The sequence below is a fragment of the Typopeltis vanoorti genome, chromosome 2 (genome assembly GCF_054136105.1).
Source record: "Typopeltis vanoorti isolate ZY-2024b chromosome 2, IOZ_Tvanoo_1.0, whole genome shotgun sequence".
In the NCBI taxonomy this organism is placed as follows: Eukaryota; Metazoa; Arthropoda; class Arachnida; order Uropygi; family Thelyphonidae; genus Typopeltis; species Typopeltis vanoorti.
In genome coordinates, this window is record NC_143550.1 from 107,638,795 (window position 1) to 107,664,068 (window position 25,274).

The 25,274-nt window shown below is 36.8% G+C and overlaps 1 protein-coding gene across 3 annotated transcripts in view; it reads right to left on the reverse strand.

The window, feature by feature from the left end:
- The window catches only part of Nep3 (M13 family metallopeptidase neprilysin 3), a 502,574-nt gene that overhangs the window by 232,520 nt on the left and 244,780 nt on the right, over nucleotides 1-25,274 (reverse strand). For all 3 annotated transcript variants that reach the window (XM_090407352.1, XM_090407368.1, XM_090407360.1), the window contains one exon: nucleotides 5,385-5,603. In XM_090407352.1, the coding sequence (XP_090263478.1) occupies nucleotides 5,385-5,603 (219 nt within the window). The remainder of the gene's footprint in view (nucleotides 1-5,384; nucleotides 5,604-25,274) is intronic.

Sequence of the window (25,274 nt, forward strand, 5' to 3'; positions counted from 1 at the left end):
CCTTAAAACTATCAAAAACTTACAAATTAGCAAAAAGAAAATGCCATAGAGGAAAAACCTGACGTGATAGAGAAAAATGGGTTTGATATTTGAAATCAGCGCACCGAAATTAGTAAAAAACAAGTGTCAGATTATAATCAGCAGAAAAAAAAATTTTTTTTGTTGGCCAGTGTTATTGATCGTTTTGAGACCAGGAATATATGAAGTTTGGTGAAAGAAGGAGCTCTTTTTAATGTTACGAATGTCTTACGACAGTATAAAATTGGACTTTGTGCTGTACAAGAGGCGCGATGGCCAGGACATGGCTCGACCCGCAATCAAGGGTACACGCTATACTATAGTGGTGACGACAGAGGACGAAAAGTATTCGGAACTGCGTTTTTAGTTGGTGATAAACTTTTGTGTGATATTTTAGATTTTAAACCTGTGAACAATCAGCTGTGTACTATTAGAGTTAAGGGATGTTTTCAAAATGTGTCTATTGTGAACTGTTATGCAACAACTAAAGAGAGCTCGTAAGAAGCTAAAGATTGTTTCTACGGAGTGCTTGAGCATACTTGTGCTAATCTACCATCTTATGACATCAAGCTAGTATTGGAAGATTTCAACACACAGCTGGGAAGAGAGGGTGTGTGGCACCGTTTTGTGGGTAGTGAGAGCCTACATGAGGAGTACAATGATAACGGGATCCGACCTGCGAGTTTTGCCACCGCTACGGGATGCTTTGTAAAGAGCACTATGTTTGCACATAATGCAAACACAAGACGTCCACAGCAGACCTGGAGATCGCCGGACAGTAGAACAGCTAACCAAATAGACCATGTACTAGTGTATCGACGTCACCACAGCTCCATCTTGGATGTGAGAAGTTTCAGAGGAGCAGATGGAAATAGCGACCACTATCTGATAGCCTACGATTTCAGGCATAGAATTGTGGTTCAGAAGCCCGCGTGTCCAACCATATGATCGGCATGGGACCTGGACAAATTGAAAACAGTGGAAGGCAAGCGGGCTTTCCAGTTAGAGTTTCAGAATCATTTTGGGGAGTTACAGGAGGAAGAGGATGATCCGGATGGGATGTGGGACACCATCAAAAATACAGTAGTATTAGCTGCCTCGAGAACTGTGGGAAAGAGAAAGAGGAGGAGGAAAGCATAGTTTAATAGAGTGTGTGAAGAAGCTGTAGTGAAACGAAGGGAAGCACTATTGAACTACCTAGCAGATAGCAGGAAGAAAGCTGCATATGAGAGGGTGAGAAGAGTGGTGAATACATGTTTACACAGGGAAAAACGGAAGTATCTTAATCAGAAAGTGGCTAGTATAGAGAGAAATACGGTTAAGAATAATGGATGGGAGATGTACCAGACGATCAAAGCCATGCGAGGTACCGAGACACAAGCGGCAACCATAAGAGATGAGAGTGGAAATCTATTAACAAACTCAAAAGATGCTCTCGCTCGGTGGCGTAGATATTTCAAGAACTTGCTGAATGTTAATATTGGAGGATTATACTCCTTATCAAACTGTTGATCCATTTATTGAACAGCCGACATTTAGTGAGATTACTCATGCTATCTGCATGCTGAAAAATAATAAGGCTCCAGGAGTGGACTGCATACTGGCAAAGTTCCTGAAGAATGGTGGGGGGATGTCCTGCTAGAGCAGCTGCACCAGCTCATCTTGATGATCTGGCTAGAAGAACGGCTGCCGGGCGAGTGGAAGGAGTCGCTGATCACCCCAGTATATAAGAAAGGAGATAAGGCTCAATGCGGCAACTATAGGGACATCTTGCTGCTGTCGACTGGCTACAAGGTGCTGTCTAACATTATGCTAATGCACCTCACACCATATGCAGAAGAGTGCCTTGGTGACTACCAGACGGGCTTCAGGAGGAACTGTTCTACAATAGACCAACTCTTCATGCTGCGCCAAGTTTTTGAAAAGTGCTGGGAATATAACTGGGAAGTTCATAATATTTTCATAGACTTTTGTAAAGCCTATGACTCAATAATACACCCAAAAATATGGCAAGTGTTAGAAGAGCTGGGAATTCCTCGAAAACCCCAAAAAATGGTGCAGATGTGCTTAGCTGGTTCGAGAGCAAGAGTGAAAGCAGAAGGTGACCTGTCAGACCTGTTTCAAGTACAGACCGGTGTGAAGCAGGGTGATGGGCTTTCTCCGATTCTCTTCAATCTAGTGTTGGAAAAAGTAATTAGAAACACACAGCAAGTGGCAGGTGGAGTCGACATGGGGATGCAAGTTAGAATTCTTGGCTATGCAGATGACCTGAACGTCATGGTGCATCAACGGGACGACGAAACGACATTGGTTACTGCTATGGAAGAAGCTGCAGAAGAAATTGGCTGAAGATAAACGCCAAGAAGACAAAATACCTTTTTATGAGATGCCATGCTGCTCAAGATTCAGAGGGAGCTGCACAGTTTGAGAGGGTGAAGGTATTTAGGTACTTGGATTCTTTCGTGACTGAAGACAACAAAGTTGAGGCTGATGTCCAGAGTCGGGTAAATGCTGCGAATGTGGCCTATTATCAGGTGCATCCCCTTTTCACCTCATGCTTGCTGCCTTGGACCACAAAGGTGGGACTATACAAGACTTTGATCAGGCCTGTTCTCCTCTACGATGCTGAAGCGTGAACTCTCACGGCGAGACAAGCCAATCACCTGAGAGTATTCGAGAACAAGATGCTACGACGTATCTATGGAGGGGTCAGGGCAGACGGAGTCTGGAGGAGGTGGTCCAATGCTGCCATACACGCTTTATACAACTCGGCAGACATCTTGATGGAGCTGTGAGCCTGGCGTCCTTGGTGGCTGGGGAACCTATACTGTATATGCCTCGAAAGGACTGTGAGACAAGTGTGGAAGGGCTGATCCTGATCAGGGAGACCGAGAAGGAGATGGGCGGATCAGAAGAAGGAAGACCTGCAGGTTGTCAGGCTGGAGACCAGAACATGGCAGACAGTCACAGAGGATCATGCCCAGTGGCGACATGTGGTGCTTGAAGCCAAAAGTTCCCCTGGGCTGATAGCGCCTGACTAATGTATGTAAAAATGTAATGTAATATTCTTCAGTCCCTGTGTCTCTTTGTTTTTGCCAATTGCCTTCTCTTGATTAGTTTCCATGTTGAATCTGATATCCATAGGTCTCTTGGTTTCTTATTGGGCTGAGATACTTCTTCGCTGTATCCTGTATTATCACCTTGACTCCTTTCCAAAGCATTTCTGGTGAGTTCTCCTCATTGGTCTCCAAAAAATCATCCAACCAAGTTGATGTTTCTTCTGCGAATCCACTAGGAATTACTCTAACATCCAATCTAGTGGGATGTGCCTGACCTGGAAGTTTTTGGAGTCTTAGTCTTACTTTGGCTCTTACTAGCTGATGGTCTGTACCACAATCTGCTCCAGGACAAGTATGCACATCAGAGATGCTTGTCTTCCACTGCTGGAGAGCCAGAATGTAATCAATCTAGTGCCTTGACCTATCAATGTTAGATATCCAAGTATAGGTCCATCATGGATGTTTCTGGAACCAATACCTGTTAGCAAGGGAATTTTCCCTTGCTAACAGATTAGCAAGGGAAAATTCCCAGTCTTTCACCACTGGTGTTACATACACCCAGACCAAACATGCCACACTCCGGCCTGACTTTCATACTCTTTCCCACTTTTGCATTTAAGTCCCCCTAAGATATACAGTATGTCTCTCCTTGGTAGGCAGTCCAAAACAGTTTGTAAGTTTTCATAGAATTCCTCACTCTCTTCTTCAGGCCTATCCATGTGTGGTACATAAAATACCACAATTGATACGCTGGTAGGCTGAGCCTTAAGTCTAATAGAGAGTATCCTATCATTAATGGGGTTATAACCAAGTAGACTTCTTGCCTGAGCTGTCTTCAGTATCACAAATTATACTAATAAATAATATTTTATGTGAGTTAACCCCCCAACCGGCCACGACGTCTATAGACGTCGAGATAAATCTAGATACGAAGCTCTAAAACCCATTGAAAAACATGGATAAGACATGCAATTTGGTGTCACTATTTCATCCACATTGGCTGGTAGGGAGGTTAATTCTGGTATTATAATTTATTTCAATATGCCTACTCATGGTATTTCCTTATTGCAACACAAAAAGCATAAAGTTAAAATGAATGATAGCTATGCTTCACGTGCACCATTTATGTGAGAAGCACAAAGGATTTATGCTTCGTGGTGATCTTAGATTATTATTGGCAAATACTAGAGTGAGACATAGATCATTTGAATTTTGATTATCATCATCATCAAATTCCTGTCATGTACCCCTCAAGGGGTGTACAGGATATGACAGTACTACATGAAAAATTTACATCATTACTAAGTTCCTATCTACAATTTTCCTCCAAATCAGTCTGTTACTTGTCAAAACTCCAACATTATCAGATCTTATATTTCTATTGTCTAAGGCACTTTGTACCATATCAATCCATCTATACCTTGGTCTCTGGATCGTTTTCCTGCCAGCCTGCCTGAGAACACTTGTTTTGCTAATCTTTCCTCGCCCATTCTGTTTAAGTGACCATACCACCTGAGATTAGCTCTGCTAATGCATTCCTGGATGCTGACAATGTCAAGTTCTTCGCTAATATCCTCGTTTTTAATATGATATTGCCATTGATGCCATCTGTTCACATCTCTAATCTTTCTCAGGACTCTCATATCTGCAGTCTCTAGTCTTTGGTCAAGTGCTTTACTTCTGACCCAGCTCTCAGATCCATAAGTTAATATGGTGTACCAAACACATCAGTTCACACTTCATGCAAGCAAGACAGATGAAACTCAGAAAACAAAAACAGCAACTACTCAACCTGCCTTGCCTTCTGGGCAGTTTAAAACCACTGGAACACTAAGAATTTGACCTGCTGTGCCATCTGTACGTCTGTTCAAAGGGCTCAAAGGTGTAGGTATTTGCGACTGCACACCAGGGCTATTAATGCAAATGCAATGCAATGTTTATGCATCATCAAATGAAAAGTGTCTTCATGAAGCATTGTATGTTGTGTTTAATTTTAATTTTAATCATGGAAATCCAGGAAACAATTAGGGGAGTCTTTAACAGGAATACATGCAAAAATATAATATCGTGATATTGCTATTCCATGGATGTGTGGCAAACACCTAGCACACCCTGAATATTTGCCCCCTATATATATATATATATATATATTTTTTTTTTTTTTTGTAAAGCAATGAAAATGCAATCTTTATTTTTTTTTAAATATTCAACTACACCTTTTAGTATTCTTAAAAACTTCTGGATTGTTTTGATTTAAGAAAAATATATATTAATATTTTAAATCAAAAAGAGACAAGTCATACATACCTCATCATCACTACTTTTATTCAGATAGTAATCTCTTGCAGGAAGTATTAAACCACCTTGGTCTATCTGAATAATATTACGGGATGAATTTTTTTCATCTTCTCCAACTCCCCATGAAAATAGCCCACCACGATTATATATATTATGAAGAATTTCTAATGTCTTTTGAAAATCCCACTTCTCAACTGCAAAATTTCCACTAATATTCCACCCTCCAACCTGAAAATTATTGGAATATAATCAAAATATATTTCTCTACACAGTACCATATATCAGTTAAATATTTTTTAGAACCTATGCAAAAATCCTATTTCTCCTAGAAAAATGCTCTCATACTTAAAATGGCTTTTTTTTTTTTAAACTTTGAAATACTATTATTTACATGCAGAATGTTTAAAAAAATATTTGAAATTTTGAAAAATTCATATCCTCTGGATGGCTAAGTTTGCATATGATTGATGCCAGTAGCTAATATTGAACTGAAAGACAAAGTTAATTTTAATTAATTAATTGATATTCCCCTTACATTGCTAAAAGCTAATAAATCCTTAACACAAATGCCTTTGACCTTTTTCCTTTCTTGGCCATAATCCAGCGTGTCAAAGCAAGGAAATTCTCTTCTTCTGCACTCCACCCATATTTACTTTCTTTATTCCTTTGCTTTTTGCTACCTTCATTATATTCTCCATGTACATACTGAAAAGCAAAGATAAAAGATAATAGTGTACAACCTTGTTTTAATTTTTTTATTTACTCTACCTTTTGGTTGCTATATAGCTTTTTAATTAATTTTAATTCCATTTTTTATTAATTAAAAATATAGAGGAAATGTATATAGAGAAAATGAATCATTGAATAAACATAATTTTTTCATCATTTTTACACTTTGCATATTCCCCATTCTTAGACATTATTACTACTAGATTTTCAGTGAAATCATTTACTTTATTTTTCCTTGTAACAAACTGACAATCATTTAAGCAATACTTCCTTTGTTCTCTCAGAGATTTTTAAAATTTGCCAATATCTCATCTGTTCCTACAATTTACCAGTTAGAGTAATTTCTTCATCAGCAATTCTGGTGCAAGACTTTCTTTTTTCAACTTCATATTTAGGTTCGATAATTTCCTTATTCATATTTACACATTATATAAGTCATCAAGATATTTCTTCTATCTCTGTTATCTCAGTTTTACCAGTATGTTAGTTTCTTTTTCTTTTTTTTTTCTTCTTCTTTTTTTTTATTTGTCTTATATTGCCATAATTTTTGTTCTATCTGAAAACAAGCAGTAATATTCCATATGCCGTTTCAGCTCTACCTGTATTTAATTACATATTTACTCCATCCTGTTTTTCTTTCTTTCTTTTCTTTTTTCTGCAGTCTACCTTAATTGAATTTCTTAGTCTCTTTAATACTGTTTATTTCCTTCTATAGTCTTTCTTCTTTCTATCGTTGCATTATTTATTTCTCTTCTATTAAATTATTTCAGTTTGTAATTCACACTTCCTAGGATTTAATCTTGTCTTCTGAACTTTTAATGATTTCCTTTACGACCACCTAAATCTTTCTCTTCTCCATTCATCTTAAACATAAAACCTGTTTCTTTTTAAGTTCATCAATTATATCTGAGGGTTTTTTTTTTTTTTGTAAGCCAGTAAATGTCTCTGTAGCACAATTGAAAGAACAACAGGACAGTGTGGCTTCAATTGGAAAAGACCTGAGTTTGATTTTCATCATGAAGAGAGATATCTTTATGTGTTCTTTCAATTTAAGGTGAGTTAGCTGATCTCATACAGAATTAGCAGGGTTTTTTTTCTGTAATGCTACATGCTATTCCAATTTGTTAGATATATCTGAGTATGGTTAATGCTCAGAGAATACTTTTTTACATGACAGTTTCCCCAATGATGAAGTTTGGAGGTACCACTGTAATAACATGGGATCACTTCTCATGGTACAGATTAAATCCATTGGTGTAGCACATGGAATCATGATTGTTCAGGTTTATTTACTTTTAATGGTCTGTACAATTGTATATGTATCATATTATAAAAATTATATGATATCAGTCAGTACACCTTCCAACACAAAGACACTAACTCTCATTAAGCTACATTTATAAACGTATAGTCTGAAAAGAATACCATCAGAGGACAGCACGGCAAAGGCCAGCATAGAGCCCCAACCTGACATGAACGAAACACTTTCATTAGTTGAACTTATTAATGCTAAAGGAGATATGGCACAATACTCTCAACTTTTTACTAGAAATTAGTAGAGTTTTCCATGATGCAAGAAAGTGCTCAGATATTATGGCCAAAGGAAGGGAAAAACACAAAATGAAGTCAATTAATAAGGACATAATTTATTTCTTATAATAAAGATATAACAGCATGTTTTGTTTATATATGCAAGTATTTCATGACATTTGATTGTATAGTGTAGATAAATAGATAAATGAAAAATAAAATAGTATAAACAATAACTTAATTACATAGGAGATGACTATACTAATATATTTGTTTAACAAAGTGCAGGCTGCATATTCTGGAAATGTAAATGAGGAACCTTCTCCATAAAGGTAAAGGTGGAATTAATAAATGAAAAAGACAAACAATTAGCCCCCCCCACACACACACATAGAATGCGTTTGACCTTCCAACTAGCCAAAATGATCAAATATATGGTATTCCCCCCCCCCCCCAAATGGTACTGAACTTTACTCCATAACATATATCACTAGTCATTCAGTACTATTTTTTTGCACCAAAACAAATAACTGATGCATTGTAGAAAAGGAAAGGCCAGGCATCAAAATTAGTGGCAGTCATGGCCACAAATGACTTAGTTGGGGAAAAAAAGAATGTCAATAGAGAATTTAGGAAGTTGTTGCAGCAGATAAAGAATAGCATTGTTGTTGGAAAAGTCATTAGTGTATTGCCCAGATATAACAACAGTGAACTGAGAAGGACAGGAGAGATAATGAATAGGAAGATTACTGAGTTGTGTGAGGCAAAGGGGTTTCAATTTGTAAATCTGTGGAGTGAATTTGAAGGAAAGTTAGAATGGTTTAAAGTTGATGGATTGCATTTGAATGAGTTTGGTGTTGGGCATAATTAGAAAGGCTAATGTTTTCTGAGAAGACAAACAATCAAGGAGTTAATGTAGTAAATGATCAGAGTCTACTTGTGAAGCAGAATAGCACCACTAAACAGATTATATGACAGGAGTAAGATGGATTCAAGGTTGAAGATGTGGTTGCAGCAGTACAAGGTAATGGAATGCATAAAGACAGGGTTGAGACATGTAGGAATGGAATTCAGAGTCAGGTTCAGGAAATGGGAGTGGTCAGATCAAAGAGAGAGAGGTATGGTATAGCAGCTAGAATAGAGAATGTTGGTGCTGGTAGAAGATCCTCAAAGATAAAGGGATTGATGCATTTCTACACAAATGTAAGGAGTATTCAAAACAAGACAGCTGAGTTTGTTGTATCACATCCTCCTCAGACAACCAAGTTGTCTCAGGAAGATGTAATGTTGGAAATAGAAATGGAAGGATATATAATTTTCCTTAGCAGATCAGGAAGGCAACTTTGTAAAGAGAACAAAAATGCAGTATGAGCAGAAATTAGCCAATGAAGACAAGAAAAATTCTAGCAAGCTCAATGGATATGTGGGAGGATGATATTAGCATTAGGATGATAATGGTAGACCTGTAAATTCTGCAGGGGATATAATTAATGTATTCAGTGAACACAAGTATATCAGGGTATTTCATCCTCGTGAATGCCACAACATAAGAAAGTTAAGTTCAGAGGTTGTGTGATGGAGAGAGGAGGTATAGCGAGTGAGCAGGAAGTATATGAGGAATTAATTAAACCAGACGTTAATAAAGTAATAGGGGTTGATAATATTATTATTATTAATATAAACATCTGACTTCCATTGAGTCAGGGACTCATTAAGTGAGGTACACACAAAGCTCATCCAATTTTTCCTTAAACTGATTCAATGTGTCTGTGTTCACAACACACACACTCAAGCAATGCATTCCACTCACCAATCACTCTCAATGTAAGGAACCTGCTTCTCACTCCTTTGCTCATACCTTCTTTATACAGTTTCCAGCAATGGCCTCTTGTTCTTCCCCGGCCTCTCTCATTCTATGAAAAATTTCTTTCATGTCAACCTGAGAATGACCCCTGACTAGCTTATATGTCTCAATCATGTCACCACTCTATTCCTTCTATTCACAAGGATTTACAACTTACATTCTCTCAATCTGTCCTCATACTCCACATTCATAAGACCTTTGTGAATCTTTTCTGGATCCTTTCCAACATATCCTTGTCACCATGAAAACCTGGTGACCAAATCTGTACATAATAATCCATATGAGGCCTAATTAAGCCTTATACAATGGTATCATAACCTTTTATTTGTACATGTCAGAGTCCTCTGCATCAAAATCTAAATATACTACTATATATGCATTCCCCTTGTGCAATGTATTCATCACCAAGTTATAATAAGTAAGCAGATTGCTAAAACACAATCTTAGGTTGTGAAAAGGGATTCCATTATCAGATGCAATGTCTTTTCACAACCTAAGATTGTGTTTTAGCAATCTGCTTACTTATTATAACTTGGTGATGAATACATTGCACAAGGAGAATGCATATATAGTAGTATATTTAGATTTTGTAAAGGCTTTCAATAGATTACTACATGACAAACTAGCAATTAAACTGGAACAGATTGGGTTGGATACTAGATTAATACGTTGGATTGGGGATTAGCTGTCTGATATGTATCAAAAGTATGGAGGAGTAATATCCCAGAAGAGGAAAGTCACTAGCCCCCAGGGATCAGCTTTGGGGGGCCATTGTTGTTTAATTTGTATGTAAATGACACTGGAAAGAGCTTAAATGGTGATATACACTCTACCCAACTGTATATCACCATTTAAGAGCTTAAATGGTGATATACAGTTGGGTAGAGTTATGAAGCAGAGCAGAGCAGATGTTAGAGCTTTGCAAGAGGACCTAAACAGACTGTCTGAATGGATGAGTGTATAGAGATTTCTGTTTAATGTTGCAAAGTTTAAAGTTTTAAAATTTGGGAAGCAAAGATGGGTTGCAGAGTATATGGTTGATTGAAATATTTTAGAGAAGGTGGAGGAGATGAAATATCTTGGGGTGATGGCGGATATGGGCTTGAAATTTAATTTTGTGGATATTTTGCTAAAATTGTGAGGACAACTAGCAGATTATGGGAATGATGAGGAGAATACTGAAATATAGAAATAAGGATGCTTTTATTCCATTGTACAACATTTTCATTAGGCCACATATGGGCACAGATTTAGTCACCAGGATTTCAAAAGGATGATGGAGTGTTGGAGAGTTCAGAGATGACTGACTAGCTGCTTTCTGGTCTCTGGAATATGAGGATAGATTGAGAGAATGCAAATTACAGAGCCTAGTGGATAGAAGGAAGAGGGGGGGAGAGACATGATTGAGACATATAAGTTGGTAAGGAGTAATTACCAGATTAAAGTGGATGAGATTTTACATAGAATATCGAGAGACAGGGGTAGAATGAAAGGCCATCCCTGGAAGCTGTATAAGGTGGGTGTAAGCAGGGGTGTGAGGAGTAGATTTTTTGCATAGAGATTGGTGGGTGATTGGAATGCACTGCCTGAGAGTGTGCTAGTGCAGGTGCAGTGAATGCATTCAAGTCGAGGTACAATGAGCTGTGCATGTGAGAGTGGGACCTCCCACGATGAGTCTCATGGAGGTCTGTTGATGATGATAATAATGATAATAATAACACCTCCTGCCCACTCACAATTAAGCCATCCTCTCCTATACCTCTACACTTGAGTTTCTCATGATTTCACCCTGATGAGGATGAAACACTCTTATAAAAGGATCCCTGAATACCTCAACATCTTCTGCAGCAGTTACCATTCTACTATTTTTATCCATTAGCATCATCTTACAATAACCATTCTTCCTACTACTTGCTACATATCTAAAAAACTCTCTAGGGCTTTTTATTTGCCTTATTTGCAAATTTCTGCTCATACTGCACTTTTGTTTTACTTACTAACTGAGTTACTCTGCTGGTTTGTTCTCTATACTCTTCATGTAATTGATTATTGCCATTATTTATCTTTTACTTCCTCCAAAGTACCTTCTTCTTCTTCCAGATTTCATGTTTAAGCTCCTCATTCATCCATTTTACATTAAGCTCATTTAGCATTTTGACCTTCAGAATACATTTGCACATTGATGCTCTACGTATTTCTTTGTCGGTTCCCAAGCAGCATCTATTTCCATACCACTCAACTCTTCATTCCATGCTATAGCTTCAAGCTGTCTCCTAAGTTTGTCATAATCACCAGCCTTGTACTTCCATATATATCCTTTCCTCATGGAAGTCTGCATATGGCAAGCCACAACCCAGATAATCACTTCATGACCACTCTCACCAACTGGTAGAAAGTGTGAAACCCCACTCACAATTACATCCTCTGATGAAATGATCAGATCTAAAACTCTTGATCTTTTCATGCCCTCCTTTACATGCTGCTGCCTGAGGTAACTATCTCTGAAGAACTCGAGAAATCATATTTTCCTTATTCTCAAATGCTATCTCTTCATTCTAATCTATACCACCATAATTAAAGTCACCCATAATAATTCCCTGTTCTTTGTTCACTAATCCAAGTTGTTTATACATTTTCTTAATCACCACCCTCCACATTTCCAAGATAATAGCAACATCCAACTAAATATATCTTCCTGTCAACCTCCATGTCACCACACTGCTTCATAACCATTGTCACTATTTCTCTCTTTTGTCTACCTTATGTGAACATAATTCCCCTACTATCATCAGTAGCACTTCCCCATCCCTTCTTGTCCTTTCTATCCTCACAAAAAATACTGTATCCTTTCATTTCTATTCCTGTTAGAATATCATCTTCATTTAACTAAGTTTCACTTATTCCAATGATTTTTGGGGTGAATAAACTCAAACACTGAAATCATTTCATCTCCATTATTTCTGGCATTTGTAAACTAACACAGCAGTTCATTTTTAGGTCTATAACCAGTCCTATCCAAGTCACTTGGTTGTGATTTCCCCACCATACCTGCCCTTGCCCAATCACCTTTATCACTTCTTGCCACACATATTAGTGAGAGATAGTATACAAAATTGGACAGATGAGGGTAATATTATCTATGAGGTTGAGCATGTATTTATTAAGAGTGTCCCTGTTTTCAATAATCTGCCTGCCTTTTATAATCATGTAACAAGAGCAGTTGATGAGGGAAAGGCATATAATGTTTTTTTTTTCTTTCGCACACACATTTGAGAAAATGTCATATTGATATTTAAGTTGCAATGTATGGGTTTAAATATCAGGTTAGCAAACTGGATTGGAAACTGGATGTCTGATAGACATCACAGAGTTGCATGAATGGGGGAAAGGTATCAGACCAGCCTGGTTGGTCTGATTTGGCCGAATGGTTAGCATATCGCCCTCTCCAACCAACAGGCTTGTGGGATCAGATACTACTGTGGGCATGGATGTTTATGATTATCTTTAAATGAATGGAAGAATGAATTTCCTCCCTGCTTACTGAAGGCCTGAAGTGGCTTGAAAAAGTTCAATGTTTGGTCTCTACAGGTCTGGATTTCTGGACTGTAAAATGAATGGTTGGCCGAATGGTTAGCGTATCTGCTCTCCAACCAAAGGCCATGGGTTCGAATCCTGCCATGGGCATGTTTGTTTGTGATTGTCTGTGAAAATACTAATGGTGGTGGTAGGCTGTAGATGTTATTGGTGTAGATGATGAAGGTAGTTGCGACTCATTGTAGTTGGTGGATTGAGTGGTGGAGACGGAGAATTGTAGAGCAGAAATGAATAATGTAAAAACATGAAAGTTCTTGAAATTTGGAATCTATTAATGGAAAGTAACATATTGTATTGGCAAAACTATGTTATAGAAAGTGGAAGAGGAAAAGGATCACAAGGTAATGATGTATAGAAATTTGAAGTTTAGTGGGTATATCATGAAGATAATGCAGCAGTCCTTTAGGTTATTCTATGATCCCACCATATTTTGATTACTGTGATGAAATCTAGTCACTTAGAGTAGAAGTGGATGGAGTAACCTTGAAAAGGTTACAGAGGCAGATAACAAAAATGATAGGACTGTACAATGTTAGCTATGGGGATAGACTGAGATGATGCAAAATGAATGTCTCCTAAGTCTATCCTCAGTTTGCACAGTTTGGTAAACAGAAGAGGAAGGGATGATATGAGTGAGACAATTAAACTGTTGAGAAATATTTACAGCATTGACACTGGTGAGATTTTTAGTATAACATAAGAAGAGAAAGGAAGTAAGACAAGAGGCCATTTCAAATATGTGTGAAAGGAAGTGAGCAGTAAGAGTGTGAAAGTAGCTTTTTTTGGATGGGGAATGGAGGGGAGACCATAAAACGTATTGCTTAAGTACCTGAGAGGATGGTGAGAATGCAGATGGTGAAAAAGTTAGGATGGTATGATAGACTTTTTGTTGTCTAAGATAGGCCTCCCATGATGAATCTTTTGACTCCATAGAAGTTCTGAATCACTCTCTCTCTCTCTCTCTCTCTCAAAACTGTTTCTACATTTAACATTCTTGATCCATTAGTCACCATCACATGCTGCTTAAGGTATCTGCAGTAATTCTTTAATTCTCTTTCCCTCATCCTACATGCTTTTCCCTCCCTCTACATTTTAGTTGAAATCACTCATAATAAGATAGTCCTTCTTGTATCTATAACTTTTAACTATGTTTACAGTCTTTAGCGAATGGTATGCAGCTGCACCACACTATTCTGTTAACCTTATCTTACACCAGACAATGAGCTAATAATGGGCAGATGACATGCAGTATAGAGCCATCCCTATTAACTGTCAACCTTATCTTCTTGTGATATGGCCTGAATTTACTTTAGTCCCACCACAAAGTACTCTAATGAATTCAGCAAGCATTTACACTCCAAAAGGATATCATATTAGCTGGAGGAAATGCCAGCTAGACACAACAAGTGGTAGATAATCCTCAGTATTTTGGAAAATACCATTGCCATGCAGCTTATTGGAGGTCTCAAGTAGCCAATTTCATATTTTGATTGAGTAGGGATGCTGGATTCTATTTCTATTCCTCTCTCTCTCTCTCTCTCTCTCTCTCTCTCTCTCTTTTCCCTGCAGTTAAAGTGATACCTTCAAGAGCACACCATTACAGACTCAAATCTCTTCCATTTCAGTAGTATAGCAATGAAACAATTCTGAAAACCAGTCATCAGATTTCACAAGCCCAGACCTGATGGAAACATGTGAGGAGGCTTCCCAAATGATCAGCTAGTGCACAGTCCCTGTCACAAACTCTGTTAGGTCATGTTATGGCTAAAAAGACTGGCTGCTCTTTGTATGGATGAAATGCCAAAGAATCAATTGCCATTTACTGAAATCAGCTATCTATCCAACTATTCCCAAATCAAACCATAAAAAGCACAACAAATAACCAGAGTGTCACTATGATTAAAAAACAAGTATAAAACACACAACAAAACAAAGAGGTAAACAAAATATCATAACACCAAAAAAACCTACTCCCCCAAAATCTTTCAGATTTAGTATTCTACTAACATTTGTGTATCTACATATATGTGTATGTAGCTCAGTGGAAATGGTGATTGTACTCCTCAGCACTAAACCGCCTGAAGACAGACTTTGAGTTCAAGTCTAGTTGCTGACAGTGGCGGCTGGTGACAATAGAAACAGGTGGGGCCAGAGGTCAAAACAACTTAATTTTTTTATATTTATATAGTGTTCTATTATTGATTTATAGTTATTATTTCTATTACAATACTGTTTAGTCAGAATCCACTGATGCATTGAGCTATTAATTTTTTAAAATTGTTAAGACGTAACATATATGGGCTCAACATATTAATAACATTGCAGTTGTGGGCATAGCTCAGCAGACTAGAGCAGTGGACTGGAAATCCAAAGATGCTGGGTTCAACTCCAGCAAAATGTTTTCATTTTTCAAGTGTTAACAAAAAAAAAGTTATTATTTCTATTATTTATTTTATAAATCAATGTCAAAACTTCAGAGAAAATAAATTTTTAAAAAGTTAAAATTGTTTAATTAAGATTGACTAATAGAATCAATAAATATAAACACATAAATGTCAAAGAAAAATCATAAATTTTATTTTTTACAAAGTAAACATAATATGTAGTACATATTAGGTGTTTTAGGTCTTTACAGCCACAAGCTCTCACCACCAAACAAAATACAATAAAAACAGAACAAATATTTTTTTTCATCACTCACACTAAGCCATGATTTCTTGTCAAACCAGGTTACATAAAATGTTCTTGTTTTTTTACCATCTTGTTGAGTAATACGCACATCTCTGGGTTGGTATGCGCCAAATCTTTTGATTTCCAATTTTTCTTCTAGACTTAATAATGAGAAACGTTTTTCCAATAAACTATCGATTTTGTTCATAGTTAAAATGTATTGTTTATGGACGTAATAAAAATTTAAACTTTAAAATAAATTATAACAAAAAATGACAACAATAATTAAACACACTAAAAACAATAAAACAGATCAACAACGAGAATAAATAATAAGACAATGAAAGAATTGTGCTCTATTTACGTACAAACGCAGTGACTGGGCCAAACTAAACTGGCCCCAATATAAGCGTTGCACCCGGTAAACAAACATGATTGCTAGTGCATGTGCTTCACAATCAAAGAATCGTGTGCTATGTACATATGTGCCAACACAGTGACTGGGCCAGACTAAACTGGCCCCAAGATAAGCATTGCGCCCAGTAAACAAACACGATCGCTAGTGCACGTGCCTCATACATGCCCTGTGTTCTACACTTATAAAATAGGGCCAGCCGTGGCTGACCCCAGAGACCGTACTAAGTTGCATTAAATAATATTGCCACAAAATACTATAGTAATTTTTTTATTAAACAATAAAACGTGCTGGAAATAGATCAAAAAATTAATAATTACAAGAAACATATTTTTTAAAAGCACAATTATTGGGCTAGTTATACAAATATAGGTGGGGCCCAGCCCCTATGGGCCCTATAGACGAGCTGCCCCTGGTTACTGACTTTTTTTTCTAGCAGCTGTCAAGATCAGTTTGAAAGCACCAGATCTCATCTGATCACTGAAGTTAAGCAAACTTGAGCCCAGTTAGTACTTAGGAGGGTAGTCACCTGGGTGCTGCTAGTATTAATTATTTTTAGGGTATATTGCTCACCAGTGTGGCTAAATAGCACACATGTTAAACTTGTTGATAAATAACTAAATAATACAATGAGGCTGATTTCTGGTACAATTAAATTCAACTCGCACACACACATTGGCTTCTGGCTCTTAGCAACATTATTCCACCAAGTCTGACCAGAACTAAAGCTCTCTCTCTCTTACAGGAGTATAAGAAGATTCTGGAGAACACAGTCCTACCAATACACTTAGATCTCTCAGAGTGTAAAACGATTGAGATTGAGACATCCACCACTACAAGTAACTAAACAACTACTACAATCAAACTTTGATCTGAAGCAAAAGTGACAAAAACAGTGCGAGAGCCAGACAGAGGATATTACAAAATTTTTTCTCAACAAATCCACGAAAATCCTAGACTCAGCTTAATAGAATACCAACTGGTCATGACGCATGTGTGGACATGTTTTTTAAATGGGGTAAACGACTGTGCCCACATTGTGATTGTGGAGCTCAAAGACAAACTGTGGACCATATTGTAACCCAATGTTATTTTAGAGCATATTCAGGAGACAAATTGACTTTTTAAGTGCTACTCCCGAAGCTACAAACTATTTGACTAATATGGATATAACCTTTTAATTTTACTGTTTTTTTTTTATAGGGGTTTTTAATTTTATGTTTTTAAAAACATATATTATCTTATTGAGGTTACTGCTTTTACCTATGTGACAGATGCTAATGTGGGAACAGAGGTGGATAAATTGGAGGTTCTTAGGATATTTTTTTTTTTTTTTTAATAACGAAACCTGTGGTGCGATCATAATTAAAAGAAACACACGTATTAACCACAGTGAAAATTATTTAATTGTAAATATTTCATCCTAAGTATCTTAGGACATCATCAGTACAATAGTTTAAAACAATAATAGGAATAACATAGTTAGGGTGCATGATTACAATAGAATCTCATTAAACGTGCATAACGTGTTACAGAAGTAAAAAAATAATAATAATAATAATAAATAAAAAATAAAATTAAAAAAATAAAATTAAATAAAAAAATAAATAAAATAAAAAATAATTATTTAACACAATTTTGTATCACAATTTCCCATACTTTAGGAATAGTAAGAACGTCGTTGAGGTTTAAGTTTGGTCTGTGTAAAAACATGAACGTTTATACAAAGAAAGTTCTGAAGCCCTACTACACAGACCAAACTTAAACCACAACGACGTTCTTACTATTCCTAAAGTATGGGAAATTGTCATACAAAATTGTGTTAAATAATTATTTTTTTTTATTTTTTTATTTATTATTTTTTTATTTTTTATTTATTTATTTATTTATTATTATTTTTTTTATTTTTTTACTTCTGTAACACATTACGCACGTTTAATGAGATTCTATTGTAATCATGCGCCCTAACTATGTTAACTAACTATTATTGTTTTAAACTACTGTACTGATGATGTCCTAAGATACTTAGGATGAAATATTTACAATTAAATAATTTTCACTTTGGTTAACACGTGTATTTCTTTTAATTAGGATATTGTAGAATCTCAATGTAAATACAGCTTTGGGATTAGATGGGATATCAGCTAGGGTTTTGTGAGAATGTGCAAGGGAACTTTCAAAGTGTATTGTACTGCATGTTTTATTTATGCCATATGAATAAATAAATAAATAAATAAAGGATAAGGAGGATTAATTGAGTAGGAGTTAGATGGATCAATAATATCATTAAGCATGAACTGCAGAAGAAAAAAATGCTGTAGAGGGTACATAAAAAGAAAGGTGAGGCAAGAAAGCATGGCAAGGAAGGCAAAATCAGATTACGAAGAATTTAGCCCAACAGACCAAACGAAATTTCAAAGAGTACTTTTGTTATGTGGCAAGTAAGAGGAAGAATACTATGGAAGATTAACCTTAATGAGTGACGATGATCACGAGGAGACAAAAGCGGATAAAATAGTGGAGTTACTGAGTGACCACTTTGCAAGCATATATTATCCTACTGAGGTTACTGCTTTTACCTATGTGACAGATGCTAATGTGAGAACAGAGGTGGATGAATTGGAGGTTCTTAGGATATTGTAGAATCTCAATGTAAATAGAGCTGTGGGATTAGATGGGATATCAGCAAGATTTTTGTGAGAATGTGCAAGGAAACTTTCAATGCCTTTGACTAAGCTGTTTAAGTCTCAGCTCTGGTAGAGTTCCAAGGGTGTGGAAAGAGGGCAAAATTATTCCTTTGCATAAGGGAGGTTCTAAGACTACAGTAGCAAATTATAGATCAATCAGTATGTCAGGCATGGTGATAAAAGTATTAGAAAAATTAGTAAAAAAGAGAAATCAACAATGGGTAGATAAAAATATAATACTGTATGAGGTCAACATGGCTTTGTGAAGGTCGGTCATGCCTTAGTAGTTTATGAACTTTTTATAATAGAGTAACAGCTGAGTTGGATAAAGGAAATGGATACATGATGATTTTGCAAAAGCATTTGAAAGAATACCACATGGAACACTGTTATGCAAATTAGAACAATTGGAGATCAATAGAAAACTGGTTAAGTGAATAAAAGGGTGGCTGCTGGACAGATATCAAAAAGTGGTATATGGAGGGGCAGAATCGAGGCATAAACAGGTGACCAGTGGTATGCCAAGTTCAGTGTGCTGGGACCATTGCTGTTTAATTTGTACGTAAATGATATAGGAAATAACCTGAAAGAAAATATTCAGTTGTTTGCTGATGATGATGCAAAATTAGGTAGAGTAGTAGTTAATTAAGGAGATGCGGAGAGTTTGCAGGACAATTTAAATAGGCTGTCAGTATGAGCAAAAGTTAATGGGTGTCAGTTTAATGTTGAGAAATGTAAAAGTTATGCATTTTGGGATATATAGATTACAAACTGTGTATCACACTGATGGCAATGTACTTCAGGAAATAGATGAAGTTAGAGATTTAGAGGTGGTGGTAGATTGAAAGTTAAAGTTTAGAGGACATATTGCTAAGGATGCTAAATTAGCCCATAAGATTACTTGGTCAGTGAGGAACACATTAACAAGTAGAGATAAGGAAGTTGTAATAATTCCTCTTCATAAGGCCTTCATATGCTCACATCTGGATTACTGTGCTCAAATCTCCCCCCCCCCCAGGTTTCTTGGGGATGAGAAGCAATGGAGAGAATTCAGAGTCGAGTGACCAAGATGATGAGCGGCCTATGGAATGTTCCCCATGAGGATGGATTGAAGGTGTGTGGATTGCAGAAGTTAGTTGATAGGAGAAAAAGAGGGAATATGATAGAAACATTTAAGTTGTTTAAAGGATTTTATAGGACAGATGCAGGGGAAATGTTTCAGCACTTGGCTAGAGGGACCAGAACAAGATGTCATCCCTGGAAGTTGAATAAAAGTGTGATTAGTAGGGGTGTGAGGACTAGATTTTTTGCTTGGAGAGTGGTGAATGAGTGAAATGGGTTGCCACATTCAGCTGTGAGTGCTTTGTCTGTTAATGGGTTCAAGGAGAGGTACGATAGATTGTGTCTCCTGCGATGAGTTTTTGGACTCCATGGAGGTGCCCATATAATAATAATAATAATAATAATAATAACCTGTGTTATAAATGATAGACATGATTTTTTTTTGCCACAAAGTTAGCACCTGTACCTTTTGTGAGATCCAATATTGCTTTCGAGACATGCCAAATTTAGGATCCTCTGCTTTTGACATTGTCTGACTTAAGTTTTCGTTTTCCTTCAATTCAATAGCATTTATCTGTTGTATTTATCACCTCTAAATTCCCAAATCCACCAAAACACCTCTTCAACATGCTGTCCCTAAATCTTGACTTTTTGCAACCTAAACAGTGAAATCATTTTCTGTTCATCCCTTTGCCAATTTCCTGCCAAGCTGGAAGAGATCTCCAGAATTTCCTTTCAATAGTCAGACTGCTTCCAATTTTCTGATCCAAACACATGGGCTGAGTGAGTTACAGAAATTATTCTCATAAGAATGGAAGCATTCGTTCCCCATTCCATCCAAATTTCTGCCTGCTGTCCAAGCCATGGTTTACAGTAGGTGTTACAGCACAGATCAAGAAAAAAAATTTAGCATATTGAAAGTAACTTCTAATAAGAATCCCAGCTTCATACTTATCCCACACTGAAGCACACAACAAATGTAAAACAGCAATCATCAAATCTAAATCTGACTTTGAAGGGCAATAGCAGAAAACTCACCTCCTGTCCAAATGGCAAATGTGCCTTCTGGTTCCTAGCAAAGGCATCAGATGCAACTTTTTTTTACTAATCTGTGCTTTAGCATGCTCTCTTTCTTATTCTGATTGCATCTCTGCCTCTGAAGATAAAGCAGACCTTCTGGCATCATGATTCTCCTATAACTCCTGCATAGATGAACCAAGCAAATTCATCATCTCCTTCTCCTACAATACTAGAAGATGTGTATCACACATGTACTGTGATCTTTCAGCAAAAAAGACATCATAAAAATCTTTTTTCTTTTTTTTTTTTTTTTGTGACGTCCACTCACAAAAGATTATAAACTTATACCCATGGAGTGGGTTAAGGAATTATTTCTTCTATTTTAGTAATTTTCATATTTTTTTTGCATTTTTATTTATTTCTTACATAGGAAACCCTGCTCCAGAGTCCAAAAATTGAACTTTTTCAAGCCACTTCAGACCTCTAATAAGCAGGGGGCAATCTCACACTGAGTGATGAAATTCATAACCAATCTACAGATAATCACAAACATCAATGCCCAGTTGGATGTTTGTGATTCAAATCCCATTGGGATTTGATCCACAGCCTGTTGGTCAGAGAGCAGATATGATAACCACTAAAGCCAATGAGCCAGTAAACAATCTTGATACCAAATAATTTTTTGATCCTGATTGTACTTCTCCAGTTGTACTCACAAGTTGTGCTCCAGGATTAACACACTTGTTCTATATCACCTAGACACTTTTATACTTGGCTGCCATCTACTCTAGTGTATATCTACCCCTATATTCAACCCATTTCAATAAAGTGAGATAAAACTCTGCAATTAAACTACCAGTCCATTGTCTTTAACTCAGTCCTCTCTAAAATAATGGAGATGATCATGAACAGTTAACTTCTTCACTATCTGGAGGTCCACCAGTATGGATTCAGCCACTTTATATCTCCTGGCTTATATCATCCATCTAGTTCTGTAGCCTACTCAGGCCACATAAAGATTTGGTAAAAATGTACTGTTGCTCTTGACAATTTCAGTGTATTTGATCAGGTATGGGAGTGAGAGGCCTGTTTGGAAAAATTACCATCCTTTGGTCTCTAGCTTTAACCTTCTGTAATTGGGTATCTAACTTTCTCTAGTCATTCACTGCATGTCACAGTGGCTGGCCTCATCTCTCTCTCTCTCTCTCTCTCTAAGCATCTTCACCAATGCAACAATGCTTCATGACACTGTTCAATGGGACAAGAATAACCCAGTCTCTCCTTCAAATACCATTACTACAAAATGCAGGCTTGTCTTCTTTTTTTTCAAAAAGGATCTCACCTTTCTCATCTTCAATAATACACAAATCACCAGGTGGGAATAAATCTCTCAGTCTCAAAAGAGAGAGAGAGAGAGAGAAAAAAAAAATTTACTTACATGACATTACTTCTAGTCTTGCCTGGCATAACACATCACATCAATAGATACCTCAGTCTCTAAGAAACTGGGCATCCTTTTCTGCTCAAGACACTACTTTTCATCTATCTACCTTCCAATTCTGTACAAAACCCCCAAATCTGGCCATCATTAAAATACTGTTCATATGTCTTGGACAAAAAACTTCCCACTTGCTGTTGTTCAGAGAATAGTGATTTGGATGGTAGATGATCTCTCTCTCTCTCTCTCTCAGTGACTCACTTCAAGCACTATCTCAAAGATAGCTATTTCAACTCTTTATCTTTTCTACTAGTACAGGGTGATTCAAAAAGATGGACTCAATTTCATACGGCTACATTTCCGGGACTATACATCATAAGTGAATGATCTACAAAATTTCAAAGAGGAAGTCCTATAGTTTGAAATATTACCGCAAGAGTGCTTGCCTAGTGCACAGAAGTGCAGCAGCATCAGTTGTGAACAAAATGGCTACTATACAGCACAAAATGTTTTGCATTCGTGAGCTCATTAAAACTGAGTAGGCGACTGCGGTGCAGTGTGCATTTTGTCGTCATTTCAACATTAAACCTCCAATGAAGAAGAGCATTTTTTGTTGGAATTATCAATTTCAGCAAACAGGTTGTCTGTGTAAGGGAAAAAGCTCGGGCATCCTTCTTCGGGTATGGGATGAATTGCGCTACCACCTTGATGTTATCCGTGCGGCCGGAGGGGGCACATTGAACATCTATAAACTTTATTGTGAGTATAATCAAATATTATAGTAAAGCAAAGATACAAGATTAGTGTAAAAAATGCATGCACATATCCTGAACAGGATATTTACTCTGACCAAAACCTACTATTCATAGAAATAAATGTGAAACTAAAGAAAATAAAAGAAGCTATGAAAAGGGAAAAAATGGAACTTAGAGAAATTAAAAAATACCAAGGAATTTGGAAATACATTGGAGAAAGAATTAGAGGAAACAAGTTTTGTCAAAACTGGAGATCCAGAAAAGAAATGGGAACAAGTTAAAGAGAAAATAAAGAAAAAATTGGATATGTAAAAGCTAAAAGAATAAAAAAACCTTGGATAACCAATGAGATGTTTTCTCTAATGGACGAAAGAAGAAAATGGAAAAATAAAGACATCCCAAAAGGGAAAATACAATATAGAACCCTGAGTGACAAATTGAGAAGGGAAGCAGAAAGAAGTAGAGAAGATTGGCTTAAAAAACAATGTGAAGAAATGGAAAATTATGAGAGAGTGGGAAGGTATGATCTTTTGTGTTAAAAAGCAAGAAGCATGAATCACAAGAGAAATGGAATTCAAGCTAGAGGCATAGAAAATAAGAATGGAGAAATCATAACTGAAGAAGATAAAATCCTAATGAGATGGAAAGAATACATTGAAGATCTATATGACAAGGAAAATAGACCAAATGAGTTGCCATTAGAAGATATAAAGAAGGTAAATGAAGATGATCTCGACCCAGAGATTTTGAAGACAGAAGTAGAAATGGCCATTAAAGAACTAAAATATGGACAGGCAGAAGGAATAGATGAAATACCTGCAGAATTCCTGAAACAATTTCGGAAGAAAGGAACTGAAGAAATAACCAAAATAATAAATTTAATTTATAACAAAGGAGAACTACCAAAAGATTTTATGACCTTAATCGGTAAAAATATCACAACAGGGCCAACACTCTCGCACACAGTGAGAGTGTTGGACCTGGTTATTGTTTCGGAGGATATATGCATAAGTAAGGTGTCCTCGTTACATCCAATTGGTGAAAGCGATCATGTGGTATTGACTTGGGAGCGATCATGTGGTATTGCAAAATCTGTGGAGTTTTCTGTTAAGAAGGGGTATATGCGGAACTACAGGTTAGGCAATTATAACAAGCTTTGGAGTGAGCTTGCAGCCATTCCATGGCAGAATATATTGCAGGGGAAAGATGTTAGCAGTGCGTGGGAAAAAATCAGTGGGTATCTGAGGAAAGCAATATCAGATTGTGTCCCCATGGTCAGGAAGACAAACAAGGTAGGCATTAGATGGATGAGCAGTAGTATCATACTTGATCTGCAAAAAAAGAAAATGTTATGGAGAATGTACAACGAGAAATGCGATCAGTACAAGGCTCAAGCTAGGAAGGTTACCAGCATAGTAAGAAAAGCTAAATCAGATTATGAGAAGACCTTAGCCAATGAGATCAAGGGTAATCCCAAAGAGTTCTTCCTCTATGTGGCAAGTAAAAGGAAGAATGACTTCGAAAGAATAACTTTAGTGGGTGCTGATGGTATTGAGGTGACAAAATCAGATGTAATAGTCAAGTTACTGAGTGATCACTTTTCAAAAGTCTATCACCCAAGTGAGGATATCTCTGTACCTGCAGCAATAACTAATATGAGAATTGAAGTTAAGAAATCAGAGGTATTTAATATATTGCAAAATTTAAATGCAAACACTGCTGTAGGTTTAGATGGAATATCAGTTTGGGTGTTGTGCGAATGTGCAAAGGAATTGTCAACCCCCTCTTACTTGGATATTTAACTTAAGTTTGAACTCTGGTATGGTCCCTAGGGAGTGGAAGTTAGGCAAAGTGGTTCCTTTGCATAAAGGTGGCTCTAAAACTGCAGTAGTTAATTACAGACCAATCACCATCTCAGGAGTAGTGGTAAAAGTATTGGAAAAGTTGGTTAAAGACAAAATTCAAGAATGTTTGGACCAGGATATGATACTCTATAGAGGCCAACATGGTTTTGTTAAAGGTAGATCCTGACTTAGCAATCTATTAACTTTTTATAATAGAATGACATCTGAGTTGGACAAAGGAACTGGCTACACAGTGGTACTTCTGGATTTTGCTAAGGCGCCTTTGACAGG